The sequence below is a fragment of the Scyliorhinus torazame genome, chromosome 4, assembly GCF_047496885.1.
Source record: "Scyliorhinus torazame isolate Kashiwa2021f chromosome 4, sScyTor2.1, whole genome shotgun sequence".
Taxonomy (NCBI): Eukaryota; Metazoa; Chordata; class Chondrichthyes; order Carcharhiniformes; family Scyliorhinidae; genus Scyliorhinus; species Scyliorhinus torazame.
Genome location: NC_092710.1, coordinates 345,896,859 through 345,922,606, shown reverse-complemented (window position 1 = coordinate 345,922,606; position 25,748 = coordinate 345,896,859). Strand labels below are relative to the sequence as shown.

The 25,748-nt window shown below is 49.3% G+C and overlaps 1 protein-coding gene across 1 annotated transcript in view; it reads left to right on the top strand.

Moving 5' to 3' along the window:
- LOC140411508 (dynein axonemal heavy chain 8-like) overlaps positions 1 to 25,748 on the top strand; it is a 2,059,122-nt gene that overhangs the window by 1,679,635 nt on the left and 353,739 nt on the right. Inside the window, exons 72-73 of the mRNA XM_072500594.1 lie at positions 312 to 483; positions 18,428 to 18,583. Of these exons, the coding sequence (XP_072356695.1) occupies positions 312 to 483; positions 18,428 to 18,583 (328 nt within the window). The remainder of the gene's footprint in view (positions 1 to 311; positions 484 to 18,427; positions 18,584 to 25,748) is intronic.

Genomic DNA, 25,748 nt, shown 5'->3' with positions numbered 1-25,748 from the left:
ATATGGCATCCAGACATTTGATCCCGAGGTACAGTGGGATCATCGACTTGCTGCCCACGTCCACTGCATGATTTGTCAGGCACCTCATCCATGAATGTTGAATTCTGGCTACTGCATCATCACACATGGCCAGCCATCCCACCTATGAGTCTAAGTCCTGTGCACTTCGGTTCCTGTTGTTTGGTCACACTTCACTAAAACAAGATTCTGGCTATTGTGTTTTACAGATTCCACTGTTTAACAACATTCTTTTTTTTCACTTTGAATTGACATAATTTGCAATTGATTTCTCCCTATCTCTTGTATCGTAGGTTGGTGGGAGATGTGTTATTGGCAACTGGATTTCTATCATACAGTGGTCCCTTCAATCAAACATTCCGGGATATACTGCTGAGAGTAATCTGGGAAGCAGAGCTCCAGAGAAGGAGGATTCCATATACAGATAATTTGAACATTATTACCTTTTTGGTGGACCAGGCTATGGTGAGACTGGTTCACATTTATATCTGTTCAGTTTCCCCAGCAATCAGCTTTCACTCACACAAGTCATTTTTGTAAATCTCCACATCATGTGCTTTGAATGAATACGCTTCTGTCTTGTTTATATGTTTCCAGCTGTCATGTCAAAGTTACAGGGTGGAATTTTATAATATTCCTGCAGTGTGGCAGCGGGCACAAAGAGAGGTTTACGCTGCCCACCGCACCCCCAATGGCAGCATTTACCATTATATTGTTAGGGACTTAGTCAAAAATAATTGAAGGGGTGGCTTCCATGACGTAACGGGGCGAGCTCTGATTGAGTCCGCCCACCAGCAACTTAGCTTTTTAAAGATCTGGGCTCCATTTCTAAATGTCCTCCCGGTACACAAAAGTAAAAATAAAAAACAACCCTGAAACCTCCCTCCCCCATGCAACATCCCCTGCCGAGCATGTCCCTTGGCACTGCTCCAGCATTATATGCCCGACAGTGGCACGGGACAGTGCCAGGAGGCAGTGCCCAGATACTGCTTGGGCATGACCATCTCTCCCATGAGAAATATGCTCAGTTGAGCTCCTCCTCTGGTGAGTTCTACCCACTATTACATGCTGCGAGAGATCAGTTGTGATTCACGTCGAGCTGTCTTCATGCTGACGTGAATAAATAATCTAGCAGATGGTTGATTGTCAGGCGTAGAGGCCTGATAATTAGATTCAAATTTATTCTGATACGGTTCCTGATGTTAAACATTGGAAATCCCCTCTGTCACTGGCAAGGGGCGTGGGGGGGGGGGGGGGGGGGGGGGGCGGCGGGAAACACCATTTGGCTGTCTTGCATGATCCAGGTGCCTCCCATGCTGTTATAAGGGGCTGGTTTAGCTCAGTGGGCTAGACAGCTGGTTTGTGATGTTTTGTAAGGGCCACGAAGAATCCAGCACGAGTTTTAAGGATACAAAGTAATAACATTTATTTACTATAACATATATACATAACAGTAGCCGTAACTTCCCTTGCTACATATTCCTTCCTCCTGGTTCCTGAACTGGCCAGCTTATTTATACTAGGAGTTTCTCCGCACCCCTCATTGGGGAAGCTCATACTCCCACAGGATTGTGGGATAGTCATTAGTCCCCAGCCAATGGTAAGTAGGCAGGTTATAACATCCCTCGCCCCCAAAGTCCAAGGAATCTACCGAAGACCCTGGCGAAGGAAGGCGTCGGACTCGTTTGGCCGCAGGCCAGACGCCATTTGCATGCGGCGCTGGATCAGGCGGCGTGTAACGAGACGGAGACCGGCGCTTCCGTGATGAACGGCGCGGTTGTACATCCACGGCCCGTGGACCCGAGGATTCTCCCTCTGATGCATCCTGTGTCTCCATCTCGGAGTCAGAGTCTGCTGCCTCCGTCATGTCAGCGTCTCTATCTCCATTCGGTCCCGTAACGACCTGCGCAGGCTTCGAGTGAGGCACCAGTGGAAGATTGTGAGGACTACCTTCCCTTGTCTCTGGTCTCTGTGGCTGTTGAAATGAGCCCCGGGGGCGGGGAATCTTTTGAGGGGATGATCTTCTGGACCGAACGTGGTCTACATGTTTTCGCTGGAGATGACCCTGGGCTTGCACTTGGTAAGATATAGGGCCCGTTTGGCGAAAGATTACATCAGGAACCCATTGGGCACCACCAGCAAAATTCCGAACGAATACTGTGTCACCGGGCGCAAACTGCCGAATCGACCGATGCCGAGAAAATCCCTGTTCCTGCCGTTCTTGTGTGCGGCGTACTTTTGCGCCAATGTCCGGGAAAACCATACTAAGGCGGGTGCGAAGTCTCCGGCCCATTAGGAGTTCTGCGGGAGCTACCCCAGTCATTGCATGGGGGGGTGGTCCTGTACGTAAACAAAAAGCGAGCCAGTCTCGTGTCCATTGATCCGGAAGACTGCTTCTTTAGGCCTCTTTTGAATGTCTGCACTGCGCGCTCTGCCAACCCATTTGAAGCCGGGTGGTAAGGGGCAGTGCGGATATGGCGGATGCCGTTCATCTTTGTAAGCCTAGCAAACTCCTCACTCGTGAATGGGGTGCCATTATCCGTGACCAGCACCTCGGGGAGGCCATGCGTACTAAACGATAAACGCATCTTTTCAATTGTTGCGCAGGACGGTGTCCCCTGCATCTTATGCACCTCTAGCCATTTGGACTGGGCATCAATTAGTAAAAGGAACATGGATCCTTGAAAAGGGCCTGCGAAATCTGCATGCAAGCGTGCCCAAGGCCGCCCTGGCCATTCCCAGTGATGTAGGGGCACGGCCGGCGGAAGCTTCTGATGCTCCTGGCAAATGGAGCAGTTTTGTGCCACCTTTGTTCTCAATGTCGGTGTCGAGGCCTGGCCACCAGACATAACTCCGGGCCAACATTTTCATTTTGGTCACGCCTGGGTGCCCATTGAGCAAGTCTGATAGTATCAGCTCCTGGCCTTTTTCCGGACAATCACACGCGTCCCCCACAAGAGGATGCCGTCTTCCACGCTGAATTCTGACAGCTTGGAGGAAAATGCCCACAACTCGCCTGGGAGCTGTCTATGCTGCCCACCATACAGGACTATGTGCCGAACCTTTGACAGGACTGGCTCCGTCTGGATCCACTCACGGATCTGTGATGCCGTGACAGGCAAGGTGTCCATAAAATTTAGGGTTGCAACCACCTCACCGGTCGTGGGGGTCGACATGGGGCTGGTCGATAAAGGCAATCAGCTCAGTGCGTCGGCATTTGCTATCTGCGTACCTGGTTTGTGCTCCAGAGAATACTCGTATGCAGCAAGCAACAAAGCCCAGCGCTGGATCCGTGCAGAAGCAATGGACGGTATTGGCTTATCCTCTCTGAAAAGTCCCAGCAGGGGCTTATGATCAGTCACGATAGTGAAGTGGCGGTCGTACACGTACTGGTGGAAGCGTTTCACCGCAAAAACCACTGCCAGGCCCTCCTTCTCGATCTGCGCGTACTTTTTCCCCGCTGCAGTCAATGTGCGGGAGGCGAAAGCTATCGGTCGCTCGGCCCCGTTCTCCATCTTGTGGGACAGGACGGCCCCAATACCATACGGGGATGCATCACATGTGACGAGCAAAGGCTTTCCAGGATCATAGTGGGTTAGTAACCCAGACGACGACAATTGTTGCTTTACCCGCCGGAAAGCGGTTTCTTGCGGCTGACCGCAAACCCAGGTGTGATTTTTCTTTAGCAGAAGGTGCAAAGGGGCCAGCGTAGTTGCCAGATTGGGGAGGAACTTTCCGTAATAGTTTACGAGACCGAGAAAAGAACGAAGATGCGAAGTGTCAGTCGGGGTGGGGGCATGTTGTATTGCACGCACCTTCTCTGCGACGGGGTGCAGACCTTCGCGGTCCACCCGATAACCTAGGTAGACTACTTCCTTTGCCTGAAATACGTACTTTGTGCGACGTAAACGGACTCCAGCCTCCGAAAGGCGTCTAAGGACAGCCTCCAGATTTTCCAAATGTTCTTGCTCCGACGTCCCTGTAATCAAAACGTCACCTAAGTAGACAGCCACACGTGGTAAACCTCTCAAAATGCCCTCCATAACACGTTGAAAAATTGCGCAGGCAGAGGATACTCCAAAGGGCAACCATGTATATTCATACAGGCCCCGGTGTGTATTAATCGTTACATATGGTCGGGAGGCAGGGTCCAACTCCAACTGCAGGTAGGCGTGACTCATATCTAATTTTGTGAACGAGAGTCCACCTGCAAGTTTCGCGTAGAGATCCTCTATGCGAGGCATTGGATATCGGTCGAGTCGGGAAACTGTATTCACTGTAAGTTTATAGTCGCCACACAAGCGAACTGTGGCATCTGGCTTCATTACAGGTACAATTGGTGCTGCCCAGTCAGCAAAACGGACGGGCCTGATAATACCCAAACTCTCCAAACGAGTGAGCTCTCCTTCTACCTTCTCGAGCAAGGCGTAAGGCACTGGGCGCGCCCGGAAATAGCGCGGCGTGGCTCCTGGGTCAACTTGGATATGGGCTACGGCCCCTTTTATTTTCCCCAAACCAGGCTGGAATACATCTGGGTATCGTCCTAGCACCTCAGTCAACCTTTCAGAAACTATTTGGAGGATGTGCTGCCATTGCAACCGCAAATGGCGCAACTAGTCCCGACCCAACAGGCTGGGCCCATGGCCGCGCACCACGATAAGTGGGAAACGCCCCTCCTGGCGTCCATAGACAACAGGGGTCATTGTAGTTCCTGCAATGTCCAGTGGTTCCCCCGTGTAGGTGGCCAACCTGGCCTGTGAGTCGGTTAATGTAAGGGTCTGTATACCCTGCTTGATGCGGTCGAATGTCCTCTGGGCGATCACGGAGACCGCTGCGCCATTATCCAACTCCATCTCAAGCGGGTGGCCATTGACCCGTACTGTCACCTTAATGGGGGCCACACGGGGAGCTGCCACACAATGCAGCTGCAGGCAGTCGTCCTCCGTCTCCACGTCCTCAGGAGTAGTCGCCGCAGGTTCATCCACATGGAAGGTACGGCCTCTGGGCTGGTCCCAGTTACGGCCCCTGGGCTGGTCCCAGTTTCGGTCGGAACGACGGCGCCTCTGGCGTCCCCAGGACCGCCGTCCGCGACGGGGTCGGCGCCTACAAGTCTGACACGGACATGGCTCCTCATCCATTGGCTCTGGAGAAGGCTTCCTTCGGGGAGGAATGTCCGATGGCCACTGGCGTCGGTCCGGACATTGCCTCGCCCAAGGTACCGCAGGAGTGCGGGGGGACGTTTTTGGACGGAAAGGGTTGCTCCCCAAGGCATGCACTTCCATTCCCTGTAGCTCCTGTACTCCTCGCTCTGAGCTCTCTCGGGACAAGACTATTTGAATGGCCTGTTGAAAAGTCAATGTTGGCTCAGCTCACAACTTTCTCTGGGTGGCTGCATTGTTAATACCGCAAACCAAACGGTCGCGTAACATTTCTGACAAGGTCTCACCATAGTCACAGTACTCCGCAATCCTGCGTAGCCTGGATAGAAAATCGGCAAGGGATTCTCCAGGGGTCCTCTCAGCGGTATTAAACCGGTAACGCTGGACTATCGTGGACGGGGTTGGGTTAAAGTGTTGCCCCACTATATTCACAAGTTCATCAAACGTTTTGGTGTCCGGCGCAGCTGGGTACGCAAGGCTCCTAATCACCCCAAACGTATGCGGGCCGCAGGCGGTGAGCAATATGACCACCTGGCGCTCGTTTTCGGTGATATTGTTTGCCCGGAAATAGTAACGCATCCGTTGTGTGTACTGGTTCCAGCTTTCCAGCGCAGCATCAAAAACATCCAAACGTCCGTACAGAGGCATGGTATAATAGAAAACAACTTCCAACCTGTATCCAACAAAAATCCAGGGAGGTGGTTTCAGCAGTGTAGACAGCTATTCACTTTTACCTTCGTCGCCAGTTTTGTCAGGGCCACGAAGAATCCAGCACGAGTTTTAAGGATACAAAGTAATAACATTTATTTACTATAACATATATACATAACAGTAGCAGTAACTTCCCTTGCTACCTTCTCCTTCCTGCTGGTTCCTGAACTGGCCAGCTTATTTATACTAGGAGTTTCTCCGCCCCCCTCATTGGGGAAGCTCATACTCCCACAGGATTGTGGGATTGTCATTAGTCCCCAGCCAATGGTAAGCAGGCAGGTTATAACATGATGCAAAACAAGGCCAGCAGTGCGGGTTCAATTCCCGTACCAACTGAGAATTCTGAATTTTCCCTCAGTGTACCCGAACAGGCACTGGAATGTGGTGACTAGGGGCTTTTCACAGTAACTTCACTGCAGTGTTGATGTAAGCCTACTTGTGACAATAAAGACTTTATTTATTTTCTGCTCCTGTTGCTGATCCCGCCTGGTGTAAACAGGAGCAGAAACCTCTCACAGAATCATAGAAAGTTCACAGCACAGTAAGAGGCCACTTGGCCCACCATGTCTGCGCTGGCTAAAAATGAGTCACCCAGCCTTATCACACCTTCTTGCTTTTGGTCCTTTACCCTGCAGGTTACATCAGGGGAGGCAGTGGGGTAGTGGTATTATCGTTGGCCTAGTAATCCAGAGACCCAGAGTCATGCTCTGGGGACCTGGGTTCGATTCCCACCATGGCAGATGGTGAAATTTGAAGTCAATAAAAAGAAATCTGGAATTAATAAGGATTACCATGAAACCATTGTTGGTTGTTGTAAAAACCCATGTGGTTCACTCCTGTCCTTTAGGGAAAGAAATCTGTCGCCCTTACCTGGCCTACATATGACTCCAAATCTGCATATGACCGCAAGCATCTTCAGAGAGTCGTGAACACCGCCCAGTCCATCACACGAACCTGCCTCCCATCCATTGACTCCATCTGCACCTCCCACTGCCTGGGGAAAGCGGGCAGCATAATCAAAGACCCCTCCCACCCGGCTTACTCACTCTTCCAACTTCTTCCATCGGGCAGGAGATACAAAATTCTGAGAACACGCACGAACAGAATCAAAAACTGCTTTTTCCCCGCTGTTACCAGACTTTTAAATGACTCTCTTATGGACTGATCTGATTAACACTACACACCTGTCTGCTTCACCCGATGCCGGTGTCTAGGTATTTAAATTGTGTACCTTGTGTTGCCTCATTATGTATTTTCTTTTTCTTTTCTTTTATTTTCATGTACTAAATGATCTGTTTGGGCTGCTCGCAGAAAAATACTTTTCACAGTACCTCGATACATGTGACAATAAACAAAATCCAAATCCACATTTTAAATGCCCTCCAGGATGGCGGCCCAGCCAGCGATGCCCCCATTCCATAATTTTTTTTTTTAAACTTGAAGTTCATATCCACACAACTTTTAAATCAGTCAAGAGTTTCTGCCTCTTCTACTCTCTCAGACAGCAAGTTCCAGACCCCTCAAAACTTTGGTGGAACAATCGTTCCTTATCTCCCCTTTAATCTTTCTACTGATGATTTGAAATCTATGTCCCTCAGTCACAGGCCTCTCTGCTATAGTCAGTGGAACCTTCCAATCTACTCTATCCGGGCTGGTCAAAATTTTATATTGCTCAATCAAATCTCCCCTCAGCCTCCTCTGTACCAAGGAGAAGAACCTCACCCTATCCAATCTTCTCTTGTAGCTACAATTTTCCAGTCCGGGCTACATCCTTGTAAATCTCCTCTGATCCTCTCTAATACAATGACATCCTTTCTGTAATGAGGGGATGGGAACTGCACACAGTAACGTAGCCTAACTGATGTTGGATACACTTCCAACATCACTTCCATGCTCTTATATTCTATGCCTCAACCAATAAATGAAAGGATTCCATATGCCTTCTTAATCACCTTATCGACCTGTTCTGTTATCTTTAGTGATCTGTGGACATTCACTCAAAGGTCTCTTACTTCCTCTGCTCCTCTCAGTATCCTCCCATTTAATGTCTGCCTTTGACTTGTTTGCATCAAATGCATTACCTCACATTTCTCCACATTGAATTCCATTCACCACCTGCTCAGACCATTGATATCTTCTTGCAGTCTGCAGCCATCGTCATCACTGTCAACCACCTCAAGATAATTCTTGTGTTAAATAAACAAGCAGTAGGAGTCCACCGTCCAGCCCTTGCGCCTGCTTTGCCATTTAATAAGATCATGACTGATCTAATAATAACGTCAAATCTGCATCCCCCCTGACTCAGATCATCTATAACCGCCCCCCCCCGCCCCCACCCCAGCCCCCAATAACCTATCACCTCCGTGCTTACCCAGAATCCTGTTACAACACTCTGGGCTAGTGCACAATCAATTCCAGCTCCACTTGTCCCAGAGTCACAACACCAGTGAATTAACCAACAATTTATATCAAAGTACCCAAAGGGTGGGATTCTCCATTGCCCGACAGCAAAATCCGGAACGGTGATCGGGAGGACAATGGCTCCCAACGCCAGAATCACGGCAGGCGCCGGTTTGACGCAAGGTCACGATGCTCCGCATACTAACCCTAACCCTAATCCGCAGTTGCAACCCTGTTTGAATATCATTATCAGGCCCATCCGTGATGCTCCACCTCCGATGGGCCAAGTTCCCAACGGCGCGGGCCAAGTGTAGTTTAAACGGTTGTGAGCCTGGTGTGGCGGCTGGGAGAGAGAGACAGGGCGTGCGGATAATGTCCAGCACCACCATACTCTGCCGAGAGCCGTTTCACTGACCGGGGGGCTTCTGTCAGAGCTGGGGGGAGTAGCGAGGAGTGGCCAGGAGGTGGGCTGTGGGGTCGGGGTGGATGGGTATGCGGTCCAGGACAACCAGCGCCATCTTTTCCGATGTAATCGGTAAATGTGGGGGGGGGGGGGGGGGGGGAGGCATACGCACGGCTGCAGCTTGTCAGCCCTGCGCGTGTCCAGCACGGACCCAACGATTCTCCCATCGTTCTCCGCATGTTCCGCCAGTGCTAGCCCCTCACCGGTAGCGGAATCGGTGTGGGTATGGTGCCAATTTTTCTGTTGCGAAACACCACGGATCCTCCGATGGCATCAGCACGTAGACGCAGGAACGGAGAATCCAGCCGAAAGTCTTTGTTCCTTGGCTGCTGACAGTCACCAGTTTTGTAAGTTCAAACACAATTACTGTTTATTTATGACAAGAATAATGATGAAATACACTGCAGATACAGTTGGTTAAATATTAATAAGTACCTAAATCCTGCTGTAACTTGCCTCCCCATCCTCTACATACACACACATACACACACAAACTCCTCAATCAATTGAGGGATGAAAAAAGGGAAAAACATGGAAGTGAAAGAGTCTTTGCTTCTGATTCTGATTCCTAACAGACTTCCTTCACAGCCAGCTTGGAGATTACAGTCTTTGTCTGCAGCCTGTACTCACAATTTTCCCTAATCGACAGAGTCCCTGTTTCATCAAACTTTTCTTTCAGTTCATGGCCTGCCTTCAGGTCCAGTTTCATTAAATACAGACCAGGCAGCAGGAAGTAGGCTTGTGCAATGAAGTTACTGTGAAAATCCCCTAGTCACCACATTCCGGCACATGTTCGGGTACAGAGAGGGAGAATTCAGAATGTCCACTTCACCGAACAAGCATGCCTTTCGGGTCTTGTGGGAGGAAACTGGAGCACCCGGAGGAAACCCACATAGACACGGGGAGAACGTACAGACTTTGCACAGACAGTGACCCAAGCTGGGAATCGAACCTTGGATCCTGGCGCTGTGAAGCAACAGTGCTAACCACTGTACTATCGTGCCACCCTACGTTGCCCACTTTTCCAAGGTAGTGGGACATATAGACAGAGTCAATGGATGGAAGGCGGGTTCGTGTGATGGACTGGGCTGTGTTCATTACTCTCTGTAGTTTCTTATGGTCTTGGGCCGAGCAGTTGCCATACCAGGCTGTGATGCAGCCAGATAGGATGCTTTCTATGGAGCATCTGGAAAAATTGGTAAGACTCAATATGGACATGTCAATTTCCTTCGTTCCCGACAGGAATTGCACCGCTTCTCATGCTGAAAGTGACACTTTGGGTGCGATCCACCAGCTCTCGTTTGAGCGCAGTGCGACCGGTGGATGCCGGAAGAGGCCTCCCACGGGTTAACGTGCAGCCTTCACGCCTCGTGGGATTTACTCATTCCCACGAGGTGACGGAGTCAGAATCATGCCTAAAAGGGTCATGACCAAATGGTTTTAAACCGACTTCAGCGAGCTTACCCGGGATCTTCCGGCCTCCGGGACCTAGCGTCAAAGCATCATAGATAGGAGGTATAGAGACATGGTCACACCCAAGGTATAGGTAGACAGATGGGTGACCACTAGAAAGGGCAAGCACTCAGCGCAGGAATCCCCTGTGGCTGTCTCCTCTCCAACAGGTATACCGTTTTGGTTACTGTTGAGGGGATAGCCTATCGGGAAAACAACAGCATCCGGAACAGTGGCACCACAACTGGCTCTGTTGCTCAGCAGGGGAGAGCAAAGTGCAGGAGGTCGATAGTTATAGGGGACTTGATAGTAAGGGGCACAGATAGGCACTTCTGTGGACGTGAAAGAGACTCCAGGATGATTATGTTGCCTCCTGGCGCAGGGTCAAGGGTGTCTCTGAACGAACACAGGACATCCTGAAGGGGGAGGGTGAACAGCCAGAGGTTATAGTACACATAGGTATCAATGACAGAGGCAGGAAGAGTGGTGAGGTCCTGCAGAAGCAGTTCAGGGATTTAGGCAATAAACTAAAAAGATCTCCAGGGTTGTAATCTCAGGATTATTCCCTGTGCCATGTGCCAGTGAGGCTAGAAATTGGAGGATAGAATAGCCAAATACGTTGCTAAACTGGTGGTGCAGGAGGGAGGGTTTCAGATTTCTGCACCACTGAAAATGAAATGAAAATCGCTTATTGTCACAAGTAGGCTTCAAATGAAGTTACTATGAAAAGCCCCTAGTCGCCACATTCCGGCGCCTGTTCGGGGAGGCTGTTACGGGAATTGAACCGTGCTGCTGGCCTGCCTTGGTCTGCTTTCAAATCCAGCGATTTAGCCCTGTGCTGGGATCTCTTCCGGGGCAGGTGTGACCTGTAGAAGAAGGACGGGTTGCATCTAAACTGGAGGGGCACCGATATCCTGGCTGGGAGGTTTGCTCGAGTCACTCGGGAGGATTTAAACTAGTATGACAGGTGGATGGGAACCAGAGTGTTAGCTTAGAAGGTGTAATAACTGAAGGGGAAATTAAGAACAAAAATAAGGGAACAACATCACCCTGTCTGTTCAGACGCAATGGTTTGAAATGTATTTGTTTCAACGCCAGAAGTATAGCGGGTAAGGCAGATGAACTTAGAGCACTTATTAGTCCTTGGAACTATGATGTTGTGGCTATCACAGAAACATGGTTAAAGGAAGGGCAGGATTGGCAGCTGAATGTTGGAGGATATGGATGCTTCAGGAGAGATAGAGGGGGATGCAAAAAGGGTGGGGAGTATCATTACTGGTTAAGGAAATTATAGCCGTACTGCGGGAGGACGCCTTGGAGGGCTCAAACAATGAGACAATCTGGGTAGAGCTCAGGAACAGGAAGGGGGCAATCACAATGTTGGGGATTTATTACAGGCCCCCCAACTGCCAGCGAGAGATAGAGGAGCAGATCGGTAGAGAGATTTTGGAGAGGTGCAAAAGTTACAGGGTTGTTGTGGTAGGAGATTTTAATTTCCCCTACATTGACTGGGACTCACTTAACGCTAGGGGCTTGGATGGGGCAGAGTTTGTAAGGTGTATCCAGGAAGCCTTCTTGATGCAATACATAGATAGTCCAACTCGGGAAGGGGCAGTACTGAAATGATGAAATGAAATGAAAATCACTTATTGTCACAAGTAGGCTTCAAATGAAGTTACTGTGAAAAGCCCCTAGTCGCCACATTCCAGCACCTGTTCGAGGAGGCTGGTACAGGAATCGAACCGTGCTGCTGGCCTGCCTTGGTCTGCTTTAAAAGCCAGCGATTTAGCCCAGTGTGCTAAACCAGCCCCTAGCCTGGTATTGGGGAATGAGTCTGGACAGTTGGTTGAGGTTTCAGTAGGGAAACATTTTGGGAGTAGTGACCACAATTCCATTGGTTTTCGGGTACTTTTGGACAGGGATGAGGGTAACCCTCGCATTAAGGTGCTAAACTGGGGAAAGGCAAATTACGATAACATTAGACAGGAATTGAAGAATTTGGATTGTGTGCGACTGTTGGATGGTAAATCAACATCGGACATGTGGGAGTCTTTCAAGCGACAGTTGATTAGGATTCAGGAAAGTCACGTTCCTGAGAGAATGAAGGATAAGTATGGGAAGTTTAGTGAGCCTTCGATAACGAGGAATATTGTGAACCTTGTCGAAAAGAAAAAGGAGGCTTTTGTACAGTCTGGAAGGGTGGGGACAGTCGAAACCCTTGATGAGTATAAAGAAGTAGGAAGGTACTGAAGCGTTAGGAGGGCTAGGAAGGGTCATAAAAAGTCCTTGGCAAATAGGATTAAAATTAATCCCAAAACTTTTTATTCATATTTAAAAAGCAAGAGGATAGGCAGGGAATGGACTGGACCACTTAAGGACAATGGGGGGAATCTATGTGTTGAGCAAGAGGAAATGGGCGAGGTACTAAATGAGTACTTTGCATCAGTGTTTATCAAAGAAAGGGGCTTTGTGGAATATGATTCTTGGGTAGGGTGTGTGAGCAGTCTGGATCGTTTTAACATTGAAAATGACTAGGTATTGGATCTTTTAAAATATATTAAGGTAGATAAGTCTCCTGGGCCAGGAAGGATTTATTACAAAATACTGAGGGAAGCATGAGAGGAAATTGATGGGGCCTTGGATGACATCTTTGTATCCTCATTAGCTACAGGTGAGATCACAGTGGACTGGAGAAGAGCTAATGTGGTACCACTGTTTAAGAAAGGTAGCAGGGATAATCCTGGAAATATAGGCCGGTGAGTCTCACGTCGATAGTAGGTAGATTATTTGGAGAGAATTCTCAGGGACAGGATTTATACGATTTGGAAACAAATGGACTCATAAGCGATAGACAGCGTGGTTTTGTGAAGGGGAGGTCGTGTCTCATTAACTTGATCAAGTTTTTTGAGGAGGTGACAAAGATGATTGATGAGGGGAGGGCAGTGGATGTTGTTTACAAGGACTTAAGTAAAGCCTTTAACAAGTTGCCTCATGACAGATTGAAGTCACACGGGATCAGAGGTGAGGTAGTAAGATGGATGCAGAACTGGCTCGGTCATAGAAGGCAAAGGATAGAAGTAGAAGGGTGTTTTTCTGAATGTAAGGTTGTGACTAGTGGTGTTCCATTAGAATCTGTGCTTGGGTCTCTGTTGCTTGTAGTGTACATAAACGATTTGGAAGCATATGTAGCCGGTGGTGGCAGATAGTGTTGAGGATTGTCAGAGGATACAGGAGGACATAGATAGAACATAGAACATAGAACAATACAGCGCAGTACAGGCCCTTCGGCCCATGATGTTGCACCGAAACAAAAGCCATCTAACCTACACTATGCCATTATCATCCATATGTTTATCCAATAAACTTTTAAATGCCCTCAATGTTGGCGAGTTCACTACTGTAGCAGGTAGGGCATTCCACGGCCTCACTACTCTTTGCGTAAAGAACCTACCTCTGACCTCTGTCCTATATCTATTACCCCTCAGTTTAAAGTTATGTCCCCTCGTGCCAGCCATATCCATCCGCGGGAGAAGGCTCTCACTGTCCACCCTATCCAACCCCCTGATCATTTTGTATGCCTCTATTAAGTCTCCTCTAAACCTTCTTCTCTCCAACGAAAACAACCTCAAGTCCATCAGCCTTTCCTCATAAGATTTTCCCTCCATACCAGGCAACATCCTGGTAAATCTCCTCTGCACCCGCTCCAAAGCCTCCACGTCCTTCCTATAATGCGGTGACCAGAACTGTACGCAATACTCCAAATGCGGCCGGACCAGAGTTCTGTACAGCTGCAACATGACCTCCCGACTCCGGAACTCAATCCCTCTACCAATAAAGGCCAACACTCCATAGGCCTTCTTCACAACCCTATCAACCTGGGTGGCAACTTTCAGGGATCAATGTACATGGACACCTAGATCCCTCTGCTCATCCACACTTTCAAGAACTTTACCATTAGCCAAATATTCTGCATTACTGTTATTCCTTCCAAAGTGAATCACCTCACACTTCTCTACATTAAACTCCATTTGCCACCTCTCAGCCCAGCTCTGCAGCTTATCTATATCCCTCTGTAACCTGCTACATCCTTCCACACTATCGACAACACCACCGACTTTAGTATCGTCTGCAAATTTACTCACCCACCCTTCTGCGCCTTCCTCTAGGTCATTGATAAAAATGACAAACAGCAACGGCCCCAGAACAGATCCTTGTGGTACTCCACTTGTGACTGTACTCCATTCTGAACATTTCCCATCAACCACCACCCTCTGTCTTCTTTCAGCTAGCCAATTTCTGATCCACATCTCTAAATCACCCTCAATCCCCAGCCTCCGTATTTTTGCAATAGCCTACCGTGGGGCACCTTATCAAACGCTTTGCTGAAATCCATATACACTACATCAACTGCTCTACCCTCGTCTACCTGTTCAGTCACCTTCTCAAAGAACTCAATAAGGTTTGTGAGGCATGACCTACCCTTCACAAAGCCATGCTGACTATCCCTGATCATATTATTCCTATCTAGATGATTATAAATCTTGTCTCTTATAATCCCCTCCAAGACTTTACCCACTACAGACGTGAGGCTCACCGGTCTATAGTTGCCGGGGTTGTCTCTGCTCCCCTTTTTGAACAAAGGGACCACATTTGCTGTCCTCCAGTCCTCTGGCACTATTCCTGTAGCCAATGATGACATAAAAATCAAAGCCAAAGGTCCAGCAATCTCTTCCCTGGCCTCCCAGAGAATCCTAGGATAAATCCCATCAGGTCCCGGGGACTTATCTATTTTCAGCCTGTCCAGAATTGCCAACACCTCTTCCCTACGTACCTCAATGCCATCTATTCTATTAGCCTGGGGCTCAGCATTCTCCTCCACAACATTATCTTTTTCCTGAGTGAATACTGACGAAAAATATTAATTTAGTATCTCGCCTATCTCTTCAGACTCCACACACAATTTCCCATCCCTGTCCTTGACTGACCTCCCGTCTTTCCCTAGTCATTCGCTTATTCCTGACATACCTATAGAAAGCTTTTGGGTTTTCCTTGATCCTTCCTGCCAAATACTTCTCATGTCCCCTCCTTGCTCGTCTTAGCTCTCTCTTTAGATCCCTCCTCGCTACCTTGTAACTATCCATCGCCCCAACCGACACTTCACACCTCATCTTCACATAGGCCTCCTTCTTCCTCTTAACAAGAGATTCCACTTCCTTGGTAAACCACGGTTCCCTCGCTCGACGCCTTCCTCCCTGTCTGACCGGTACATACTTATCAAGAACACGCAGTAGCTGATCCTTGAACAAGCCCCACTTATCCAGTGTGCCCAACACTTGCAGCCTACTTCTCCACCTTATCCCCCCCAAGTCACTTCTAATGGCATCATAATTGCCCTTCCCCCAGCTATAACTCTTGCCCTGCGGTGTATACTTATCCCTTTCCATCATTAACGTAAACGTCACCGAATTATGGTCACTGTCCCCAAAGTGCTCTCCTACCTCCAAATCCAACACCTGGCCTGGTTCATTACCCAAAACCAAATCCAACGTGGCCTCGCCTCTTGTTGGCCTGTCAACATATTGTTTCAGGAAACCCTCCTGCACACACTGTACAAAAAACGACCCATCTATTGTACTCGAACTATATCTTTTCCAGTCAATATTTGGAAAGTTAAAGTCTCCCATAATAACTACCCTGTTACTTTCGCTCTTATCCAGAATCATCTTCGCCATCCTTTCCTCTACATCCCTAGAACTATTAGGAGGCCTATAAAAAACTCCCAACAGGGTGACCTCTCCTTTCCTGTTTCTAACTTCAGCCCATACTACCTCGGAAGAAGAGTCCCCATCTAGCATCCTCTCCGCCACCGTAATACTGCTCTTGACTAGCAGCGCCACACCTCCCCCTCTTTTGCCTCCTTCTCTGAGCTTACTAAAACACCTAAACCCCGGAACCTGCAACATCCATTCCTGTCCCTGCTCTATCCATGTCTCCGAAATGGCCACAACATCGAAGTCCCAGGTACCAACCCATGCTGCCAGTTCCCCTACCTTGTTACGTATACTCCTGGCATTGAAGTAGACACACTTCAAACCACCTACCTGAACACTGGCCCCCTCCTGCGACGTCAAATCTGTGCTCCTGACCTCTATACTCTCATTCTCCCTTACCCTAAAACTACAATCCAGGTTCCCATGCCCCTGCTGCATTAGTTTAAACCCCCCCAAAGAGCACTAACAAATCTCCCCCCCAGGATATTTGTGCCCCTCAGGTTCAGATGTAGACCATCCTGGCTGTAGAGGTCCCACCTTCCCCAGAAAGAGCCCCAGTTATCCAGAAATCTGAATCCATCCCGCCTGCACCATCCCTGTAGCCACGTGTTTAAATGCTCTCTCTCCCTATTCCTCATCTCACTATCACGTGGCACGGGCAACAACCCAGGGATAACAACTCTGTTTGTTCTAGTTCTGAGCTTCCATCCTAGCTCCCTGAAAGCCTGCCTGACATCCTTGTCCCCTTTCCTACCTCTGTCGTTAGTGCCAATGTGGACCACGACTTGGGGCTGCTCCCCCTCCCCCCTAAGGACCCGGAAAACACGATCCGAGACATCACGTACCCTTGCACCTGGGAGGCAACATACCAAACGTGAGTCTCTCACGCTCCCACAAAATCTCCTATCTGTGCCCCTGACTATCGAGTCCCCAATTACTAATGCTCTGCTCCTCTCCCCCCTTCCCTTCTGAGCAACAGGGACAGACTCCGTGCCAGAGGCCCGTACCCCATGGCTTACCCCTGGTAAGTCCCCCCCCCCACAAGTATCCAAAGCGGTATAGGTTGGAAACTTGGGCAGAGAAATGGAACTGGAGCTTAATCCGGCTAATGTGAGGTAATGCATTTCAGTCAGTCTAACTAGAGGGGAAATATATTGTAAATGGCAAAACTCTTTGGAATATAGAAAGTCAAAGAGATCTGGGTGTGCATGTCCACAGATCTTTGAAGGTGGCAACACAAGTGGAGAAGGTAGTCAAGAAAGCAAACAGAATGCTTGCCTTCATTGGACGGGGCACCGAGTATAAAAACTGACAAGTCATGCTACAGTTGAAAAGAACCTTGGTACTGCCGCACTTGGAATATTGAACACAATTCTGGTCACCACACTACCAGAAGGATGTGGAGGCTTTGGAGAGGGTGTAGAGGAGGTTTACCAGGCTGGTGCTTGGTCAGGAGGGTGTTAGCTATGTGGAGAGGCTGAATAAACTCGGACTATTTTCATTAGAAAGACGGAGGTTGAGGGGTGACCTGATAGAGGTCTACAAGATTATGAAGAGCATGGATAGATTGGATGGGCAGGCACTCTTCCCAGAGTGGAGGGGTCAGTCACCAGAGGGCATTGGTTTAAGGTCCGTGGGGCAAAGTTTAGAGGAGATGTGCGAGGCAGTTTTATTTATGCAGAGGATAGTAAGTGCCTGGAACGCGTTGCCAGGGAAGGTTTTGGAAGCAGATACATGAACGCCGTTCAAAAGGCATCTTGACAAACACATTGATAGGATGAGTATAGAGGGATATAGCACAAGGAAGTGCTGAGGGTTTTGGCAAAGGTTGGTATCATGACCGGTACAGGCTTGGAGGGCCGAAGGGCCTGTTCCTGTGCTGTATTGTTCCTTTTCTTTTTTCTTTGTTTTCGTGCTCCTAGATCACGTGTTGTGGGAAGGAGATGCTCTGGCTGATTTTGCAATCGAGCTCTTGATGTGTAACATTGTAGGTAACAGATAAGGAACCTATCAGCCGTGATAGAATGGCAGAGCAGACTCGATGGGCCTAATTTTGCCTCTATACATCTTATGTCAACCATATGATGTAAGACTAAAGTCACATGTAGGCCACATCATGCAGTGTGTTAGATTCCATCACAAAGGACATTGGTTAACCAATTCAAGATTTTACAGTAATCCAGTAGTTTCTTGACAATTTTTTGTTGATGCTAAGTTTATTGATTTTAATTTTGCTCCATGCTATATTGGACTTTAAGCTCATAACCTCCAGGTCGTCCGTTCAGTACCATAATCACTTGACTATCTGCTGCAGATAACTATATTGCAATAGCAAACAACAATCTCTTTCAAAATATTTATGGCCTGGTCTCCACTGATCTTTTTAGAAACTGTATTTGTGGCCAGACTTAACTTGTTGCCTTAATTCAATCTGTGTGATTTTATCCTTTCAGATTGGTGAGTGGAACCTCCAAGGGTTACCAAGTGATGACCTGTCAGTTCAGAATGGGATCATTGTTACCAAGGCAACCAGGTATCCTCTTCTCATAGACCCTCAGACACAGGGTAAAACCTGGATCAAGAGGAAGGAGAAAAATAACGAATTACAGGTAGGATCTATACACTGATCTCAAAACATAAAATAATCGAATACCAGAATCAATTGAACATTATTTTCCTTTTGCAGTTTTCTCCCCTTCCCTCCTGAAGGTTTTGACACTGTAAACACCTCACCCAGATAGCATCTATTTACTCTATAACACATTAGCTTTTCAGCAGACTTTGGACTGTAGGTTGTTACGACAAATTCCATCACCTGTCGTGGAACCCGTGTCCACAGATCATTACCCTGGGTCTCTGGATTACTAGTCCAGATACAATTCCACTAAGCCACCGTCTCCCCTATCTACACATGTAAAACGTCAGCAGAAATTATGAGATGACGGTAAAGAATGAGACCTCTGACAAAGAGTAACTTCCTGATGAAGAGCACTGCACCCAATTTTAATAGCTCCGTTCCCGTTCGGGTGTATAGGTCAACTAACCGAGTACAAACCTTGGATTGAGCCTCAGATCTTTATAGTGTATATGGTTTCGCTCTGTGAGTACAAATCCAAAGGCAATATTTTTCACTCAGTGTCCACAATGATCATGGACGAATAAATTTTCCAAACATTTTCCAGCCATGGAGCCTTCTTGGCCACCTCAGAGAACTAACAGGATGCCTAAGAAACATTCTTATTATGTTGAAAACCTCAAAAAATATTATTATTGTGCAATAGCTATAAAGATACAAAAACAAATTTATAAAGGTCTTGTCTATTTCTTACATGTATATATTATTGGAATTAAAAAGTTATCTTATTCACCAAATACTTAAGTCTGAACTTCAGCTGGTCATTTTTAATAGGAGGAGTGATCCTGATCTCTTGCTCACACATTTGTTTTCTGCTGGGGGTGCTGCTGGGGAGCTGGGATTCTCATATCACACACGTACATACACAGAGCCGTACATCCATAATAAGCACTCAAAAGCGCACATATGCACCCACTCTCTCTTACACACATGCTCCTTTCTCTCTCACACACACACTCACTCACACTCCTACATCTCTCTCTCCAATGCACTCATCTCTGTCTCTCTCATACACACAGTCACCTCTCTTTCATACGCACACACTCTCCTCTCTCTTTCTCTCTCTCTCACACATGCACATACTCAAATCTCTCTCTGCCCTGCCCATGGCCTCTCCTGCTCCATGTTGTCTCCTGGCCCGGCTTCTGCCACCCCCAGACTCTCTCGCCTCATGGCCTTTCCTGCTCTCTGCCACCCCATGGCCTCTCTGCGCCCCCCCTCCCCGTCCTCTCCCGTCCCACAGCCAACCCGTTCTCTCCCATCCCACAGCCTCCTCACACCTCTCCTGACCCACAGCCTTCCGTAGCCTCTCCTGTTCCTTGGCCTATCCCGACTCTAGCGTCTCCCGGCTTCCGCTGCCTCCAGCTTCTCCTGGCGCCTCCCGCCCCATAGCTTTTCCTGCCCCATGATCTCTCTATACCCCCTCCAGCCTCTCCCACCCCACTGCCTTTCTGAGCATCTCTCACTCTATGGCCTTTTTCAGCCTTTCCCACCCCATGTTCTCTCTCAGCCTCCTTTGACCCTGTACTTTCCTGTCCCCTGTCCAGCCTCCCTACCAGCCCCATCCTCTCCCAATCCGTGGATGTGAACTATCTTCCTCCGTTGTCCGCTCTCCTTCGCTTTGACCTTGTGAGTGAATTGGCTACTGATAGGCTGACTGGTGCACCTATCAGAAGCCAATACAGTATATTTTGTATTCAGACAAAATGGAAGGACAGCTTTTTTCAACTGCTCGATCTACTGTCGAACATCTGGATGCGTCCCGCGGAAGCTGGGGATTTCACCGAACCCAGTTTAGGAAATTCTGCACTGATCAGGAATGGAAATCTAGTTTTCCAAGCATTAAAGGTGAACATTGATCAATATTTTAAAAAGTATTTGCAGTTAAACCCTAATTATTAACATTTCCCGATTTAAAAAAAAAAAAATTATTTTCCCACCATAGAGGAGATAAGAACAAGAAGATTATACTAATTTGGATTTAATGGGTGAACAACAGAAGTTGGTATAGAGATAATCATTTAGCGTTTAAGTCATGGACGTTTGGCAAATGTTAAATCAATGACAAATATGTTCATTTTACCTGCGCAACAACAGTAACTGCACCTCCAGAATTTAATTGTATTTAAATGTAAATGTTTGGGCACCCACATTCCTTTAAGACAGGAACAAACTTGGCAGCAAAGCTTTATTGTGAATTGACTTTATGAGACAACGTTGGGATAAGTTTATTCAGTCATCAGATAAACTATGTCATTAAACTCAGATGGTCATTTACAGTTTAACATGAATTATACTATCTGTGTCAAGATCGGGATGTAGCTCGAATATGAATGGTTTCATTCACAGCTTTGATCTTTTGGTCTGTATGAGTGTCTCTTTCTCTCTCTCTCTTACTCTCTTTCTCTCCTTTGTACCTTGTTTCTTCTGTTTCTGGATAGTGTCTCACTTTCCGCAACACACAAAAACTCTTGGCATCTTTTATGCTGTTGTTAGGATCCAGCAGATGGTAATTATTGTGCAACCCAAATACCAGAAGGAAACTTAGTCGGCCCATCACAAACTTTTTTTTGTATTCAGACAATGAAAAGAAAAGTCTGCTGAATTCATAAACGACAAATTCTGGTAACACTGTTCGCATTTTAAACATGAAATCAACAAACACTTACTAACAAAAGAAAAGTAAACTTAAGCACACAAGATTACAGTTACATAGTGAAAATTTGATTCACAGAACATTCCACAAAAGAACCTCACTTGCCTGGACACACAGGTAAACACTCTATAGACAACATTATTGATGGATTTTTAATTACAAAAAATTCCAATAATATTACCACAAAGCAAACCTGCTTTTGCTGTAGGAAAGGTACATTACAGGACTTCTCAAATGCACTTCACAATCTCTCATGGAAATTCAAGAAACTTCAAAAACAATCCATGCTTTCTTAAAAACACAAACCTTTATGGCTTGGCTGGAATGGCTACTTCAAACTTTTCACCTTAAAAACTCTTTTCCAAACACATAGCTGTATCCCAGGAGGTCTCACATTGTCACCACCCAACACAGCTCAACATCTCTCCTTAAATATCCCTTTTCTCACTTCCGAGTGCGGCTATGCAGAGCTAGGTCGCATATTCGGTAGCTCCCGCTTGGAATGGACTTTTGGGCTCTTTTGCAGGGTCCCCACGGCATTTGTTTGACATTTCCCGGTGTGGCAAAGGACTGCAACACTCCCCTGACGGTGTCCGCCTGGAGTGGTGTGTATTTTGGCTGCCAGGAACGGCAGAGGCAGTGGAAGATTTGGCTGCAACAGGATAAACAGCATTTGCAGCAGTTTGCAGCATGCAAGCGGGGGAAGGGCAAGCTTAAAGCTGCAAACAGTCCTGAGGACCTTTATCAAAAGTAAATTCTAACAGCAGAGGGAACAACTGTGAAAAGATCTCACCAGGGCCACTGAAGAAGCGGGGACGAGGCTTCCGGTGGCGGCCATGGAGGAGTCGGTCACGCATTCGGCAGCTCTCGTCTGGAACGGACACTTCGACCTTTTTCAGGAGTTTCCACGGACATTTTGGGGCAGATTGATGAAGCAAACACTGCCAAAAGGATTCCCTCTCGAGAATTTTGGGCGCTTTTCAGGGCCCCCAAGGGCACTTTTTCAACATTTCCCGGTGTGGGAAGGAGTTAATAATAGTTCCCCGTCAGTATATGGCTTTAACTAGGAGCGGGGTGACAAAAAAGGTGGTGGTGGACCAGAAGAAGGGAGGGAAGAAGGACAAAATGGCGGCGGGCAGAGACCAGGCAGCGTGGAGGCAGTGGGCGGAGGAGCAACAGGAGGGTATCCAGCACTGCCTCAGAGAGATTAAAAAGGACCTGCTAGAGCCGATGAAGGCTTCTATTGATAAGCTGCTGGAGACACAGACGGCCCAGGGGGTGGCGATCCGAGAGACTCAACAAAAGATCTCTGTCAATGAGGACGAGATCTTAGTCCTGGCGGTAAAGGTGGAGGCACACGAGGCGCTCCACAAGAAATGGCAGGAGCGGTTCAAGGAGATGGAGAATCGGTCGAGGCGGAAGAATCTGCGGATTCTGGGCCTTCCGGAGGGGCTGGAGGGGCCGGACGTGGAGGCCTATGTGGTCACCATGTTGAACTCGCTGATGGGAGCGGGGTCCTTCCAGGGACCCCTGGAGCTGGAAGGGGCCCATAGAGTGTTGGCGAGGAGGCCCAAGGCTAACGAGCCTCCGCGGGCAGTGCTGGTGCGGTTCCATCGGTTTGTCGATCGGGAGTGTGTGCTCAGGTGGGCCAAGAAGGAGAGGAGCAGCAGGTGGGAGAACGCGGAGGTTCGGATATACCAGGACTGGAGTGCGGAGGTGGCGAAGAGGAGGGCCGGGTACAATCGAGCGAAGGCGGTGCTGCACAGGAAGGGGGTGAAGTTTGGCATGTTGCAGCCGGCGCGATTGTGGGTTACCTACAAGGACCGGCACCATTATTTTGAGTCTCCGGAGGAGGCGTGGGCCTTTGTTCAGGCCGAGAAGCTGGACACAGACTGAGGGTCGGGATGGGCGATTGGGGCCTGCGGTGGATATGTTATGCCTATTTTTGGTTCGGCGGGGGGGGCCTTTGCATTGTTTTGGGTTTCTTTTTCTCTGTGTTTTTCTCTTTCGGGTTGGGGAGGGTGGATGGGGCGGGTTGGGCACTGTTTTGGTTGGTGGCGGGGCCTGGTAGGTGGAGAGCATGGGATTTTTTTCCCGCGCCGAAGACTGGGGGGGGGGGGGGGGGGGGGGGGGGGAAGCGAGGATTGTTTCCCGCACTTAGAATGGAGGGGGAGAGCCTGTGAATGGGGAACGGGTGAGGAGGGTGTGCCACACAATGGCAGGAGTCGAAGGGGAGGCGGGAGTGGCCAGGGTCAGCAGGAGTCAGCTGACTTGCGGAAGTGCAATGTGGGGAGTAAACCAGCTAGGATGGGTCCTAGCCGGGGGGGTGGGGGGTGGGTGGGGGGGAATCGAGTTGCTGCTGCTAAGATCAAGGAGGAGCTGGAGCGAGTGGGGTGGGTCAAGACGGGGGTATGCCGCCGTGGGGAACGGGCCGGGTGTGGGGTGCGGGCGCATGGCTGGCCGAGGAGGGGTCATGGCTAGTCGGCGGGGGAGGGGGGCGGGTAGCCCCCTAATCCGGCTGATAACCTGGAATGTAAGGGGACTGAATGGGCCGGTTAAGCGGGCCCGCGTGTTCGCGCACCTGAAGGGGCTCAAGGCGGATGTGGTTTTGCTCCAGGAGACACACCTGAAGGTGGCAGACCAGGTAAGACTGAGGAAAGGGTGGGTAGGTCAGGTGTTTCGCTCGGGGCTAGATGCCAAAAATCGAGGGGTGGCGACCTTGGTGGGAAAGAAGGTGTTATTCGAGGCGTTGAGCATTGTGGCAGATAATGGCGGTAGGTACATAATGGTAAGTGGTAAGTTGCAGGGGCAGAGGGTGGTACTGGTCAATGTGTATGCTCCGAACTGGGACGATGCGGGTTTTATGCGGCGTATGTTGGGTCGGATCCCAGACTTGGAAGTGGGGGGGCTGATAATGGGGGGAGACTTTAACACGGTGTTGGATCCTGCACTGGATCGCTCCAGGTCTAGGACGGGTAGGAAGCCGACGGCGGCTAGAGTGTTGAGGGGATTTATGGACCAAATGGGAGGGGTGGACCCCAAGGCCGGGGGCTAGGAAATTTTCATTCTTCTCACATGTCCTTTAGGCTTATTCTCAAATCGACTTTTTCATTTTGAGTAGGGCGCTGATAGCAAGAGTAGAGGATACCGAGTATTCAGCAATAGCCATTTCGGACCACGCCCCACATTGGGTGGACTTGGAGATGGGGGAGGAGAGGGACCAGCGCCCGCTGTGCCACTTGGAGGTGGGGCTGTTGGCGGACGAGGAGGTGAGCGAGCGGGTCCGAGGAAGTATAGAGAGGTACTTGGAGACCAACGACAAGGGGGACGTCCGAGTGGGAATGGTATGGGAGGCACTGAAGGCAGTGGTGAGGGGAGAGCTGATCTCCATCAGGGCCCACAAGGAGCGGAGGGAGCGGGGGGAGAGGGAGAGGCTGGTGGGGGAGATGGTGAGAGTAGACAGGAGGTATGCGGAAGAACCTGAGGAAGGATTGTTGAGGAAGAGGCGCAGCCTCCAGGCCGAATTCGACCTGGTGACCACCAGGAAGGCGGAGGTGCAGTGGAGGAAGGCCCAGGGGGCAGTCTACGAGTATGGGGAAAAGGCTAGCCGGATGCTGGCGCATCAGCTTCGGAAGCGGGACGCAGCTAGGGAGATCGGGGGAGTTAAGGACAGGGGAGGGAGTGTGGTGCGGAGTGGGGTTGGCATCCATGGGGTCTTCAGGGACTTTTACGAGGAATTGTACCGATCCGAGCCCCCACGGGAGGAGGGAGGGATGGGCCGTTTCCTGGACCAATTGAGGTTTCCAAAGGTGGAAGAGGGACTGGTGGCGGGACTGGGGGCCCCGATTGGGCTGGAGGAGCTGATCAAAGGGATAGGAAGCATGCAGGCGGGGAAGGCACCGGGGCCGGACGGTTTCTCGGTCGAGTTCTACAAAAAAAATATGGACCTGTTGGGCCCGCTGTTAGTTAGGACCTTTAATGAGGCAAGGGAGGGGGGTGCTTTACCCCCAACGATGTCCCGGGCACTGATCTCCTTGATCCTGAAGCGGGACAAGGATCCCCTGCAATGTGGGTCTTACAGACCGATTTCCTTGCTAAATGTAGATGCCAAGGTGCTGGCGAAGGTCTTAGCCACGAAGATTGAGGATTGTGTGCTGCAGATCATCCATGAAGACCAGACGGGGTTTGTGAAGGGGAGATAGTTGAACGTGAATGTGCAGAGACTTTTGAACGTTATCATGATGCCGGCGAGGGAGGGGGAGGCGGAGATAGTGGTGGCGATGGACGCTGCGAAAGCCTTCCATAGGGTAGAGTGGGGGTACCTGTGGGAGGTGCTGAAGAGGTTCGGGTTTGGGGAGGGGTTTGTCAGGTGGGTTGGGCTGTTGTACGAGGTCCCGATGGTGAGCGTGGCCACAAATAGGAGGAGGTCCGAGTACTTTCGGTTGCACCGAGGAACGAGACAGGGGTGTCCCCTGTCCCCCCT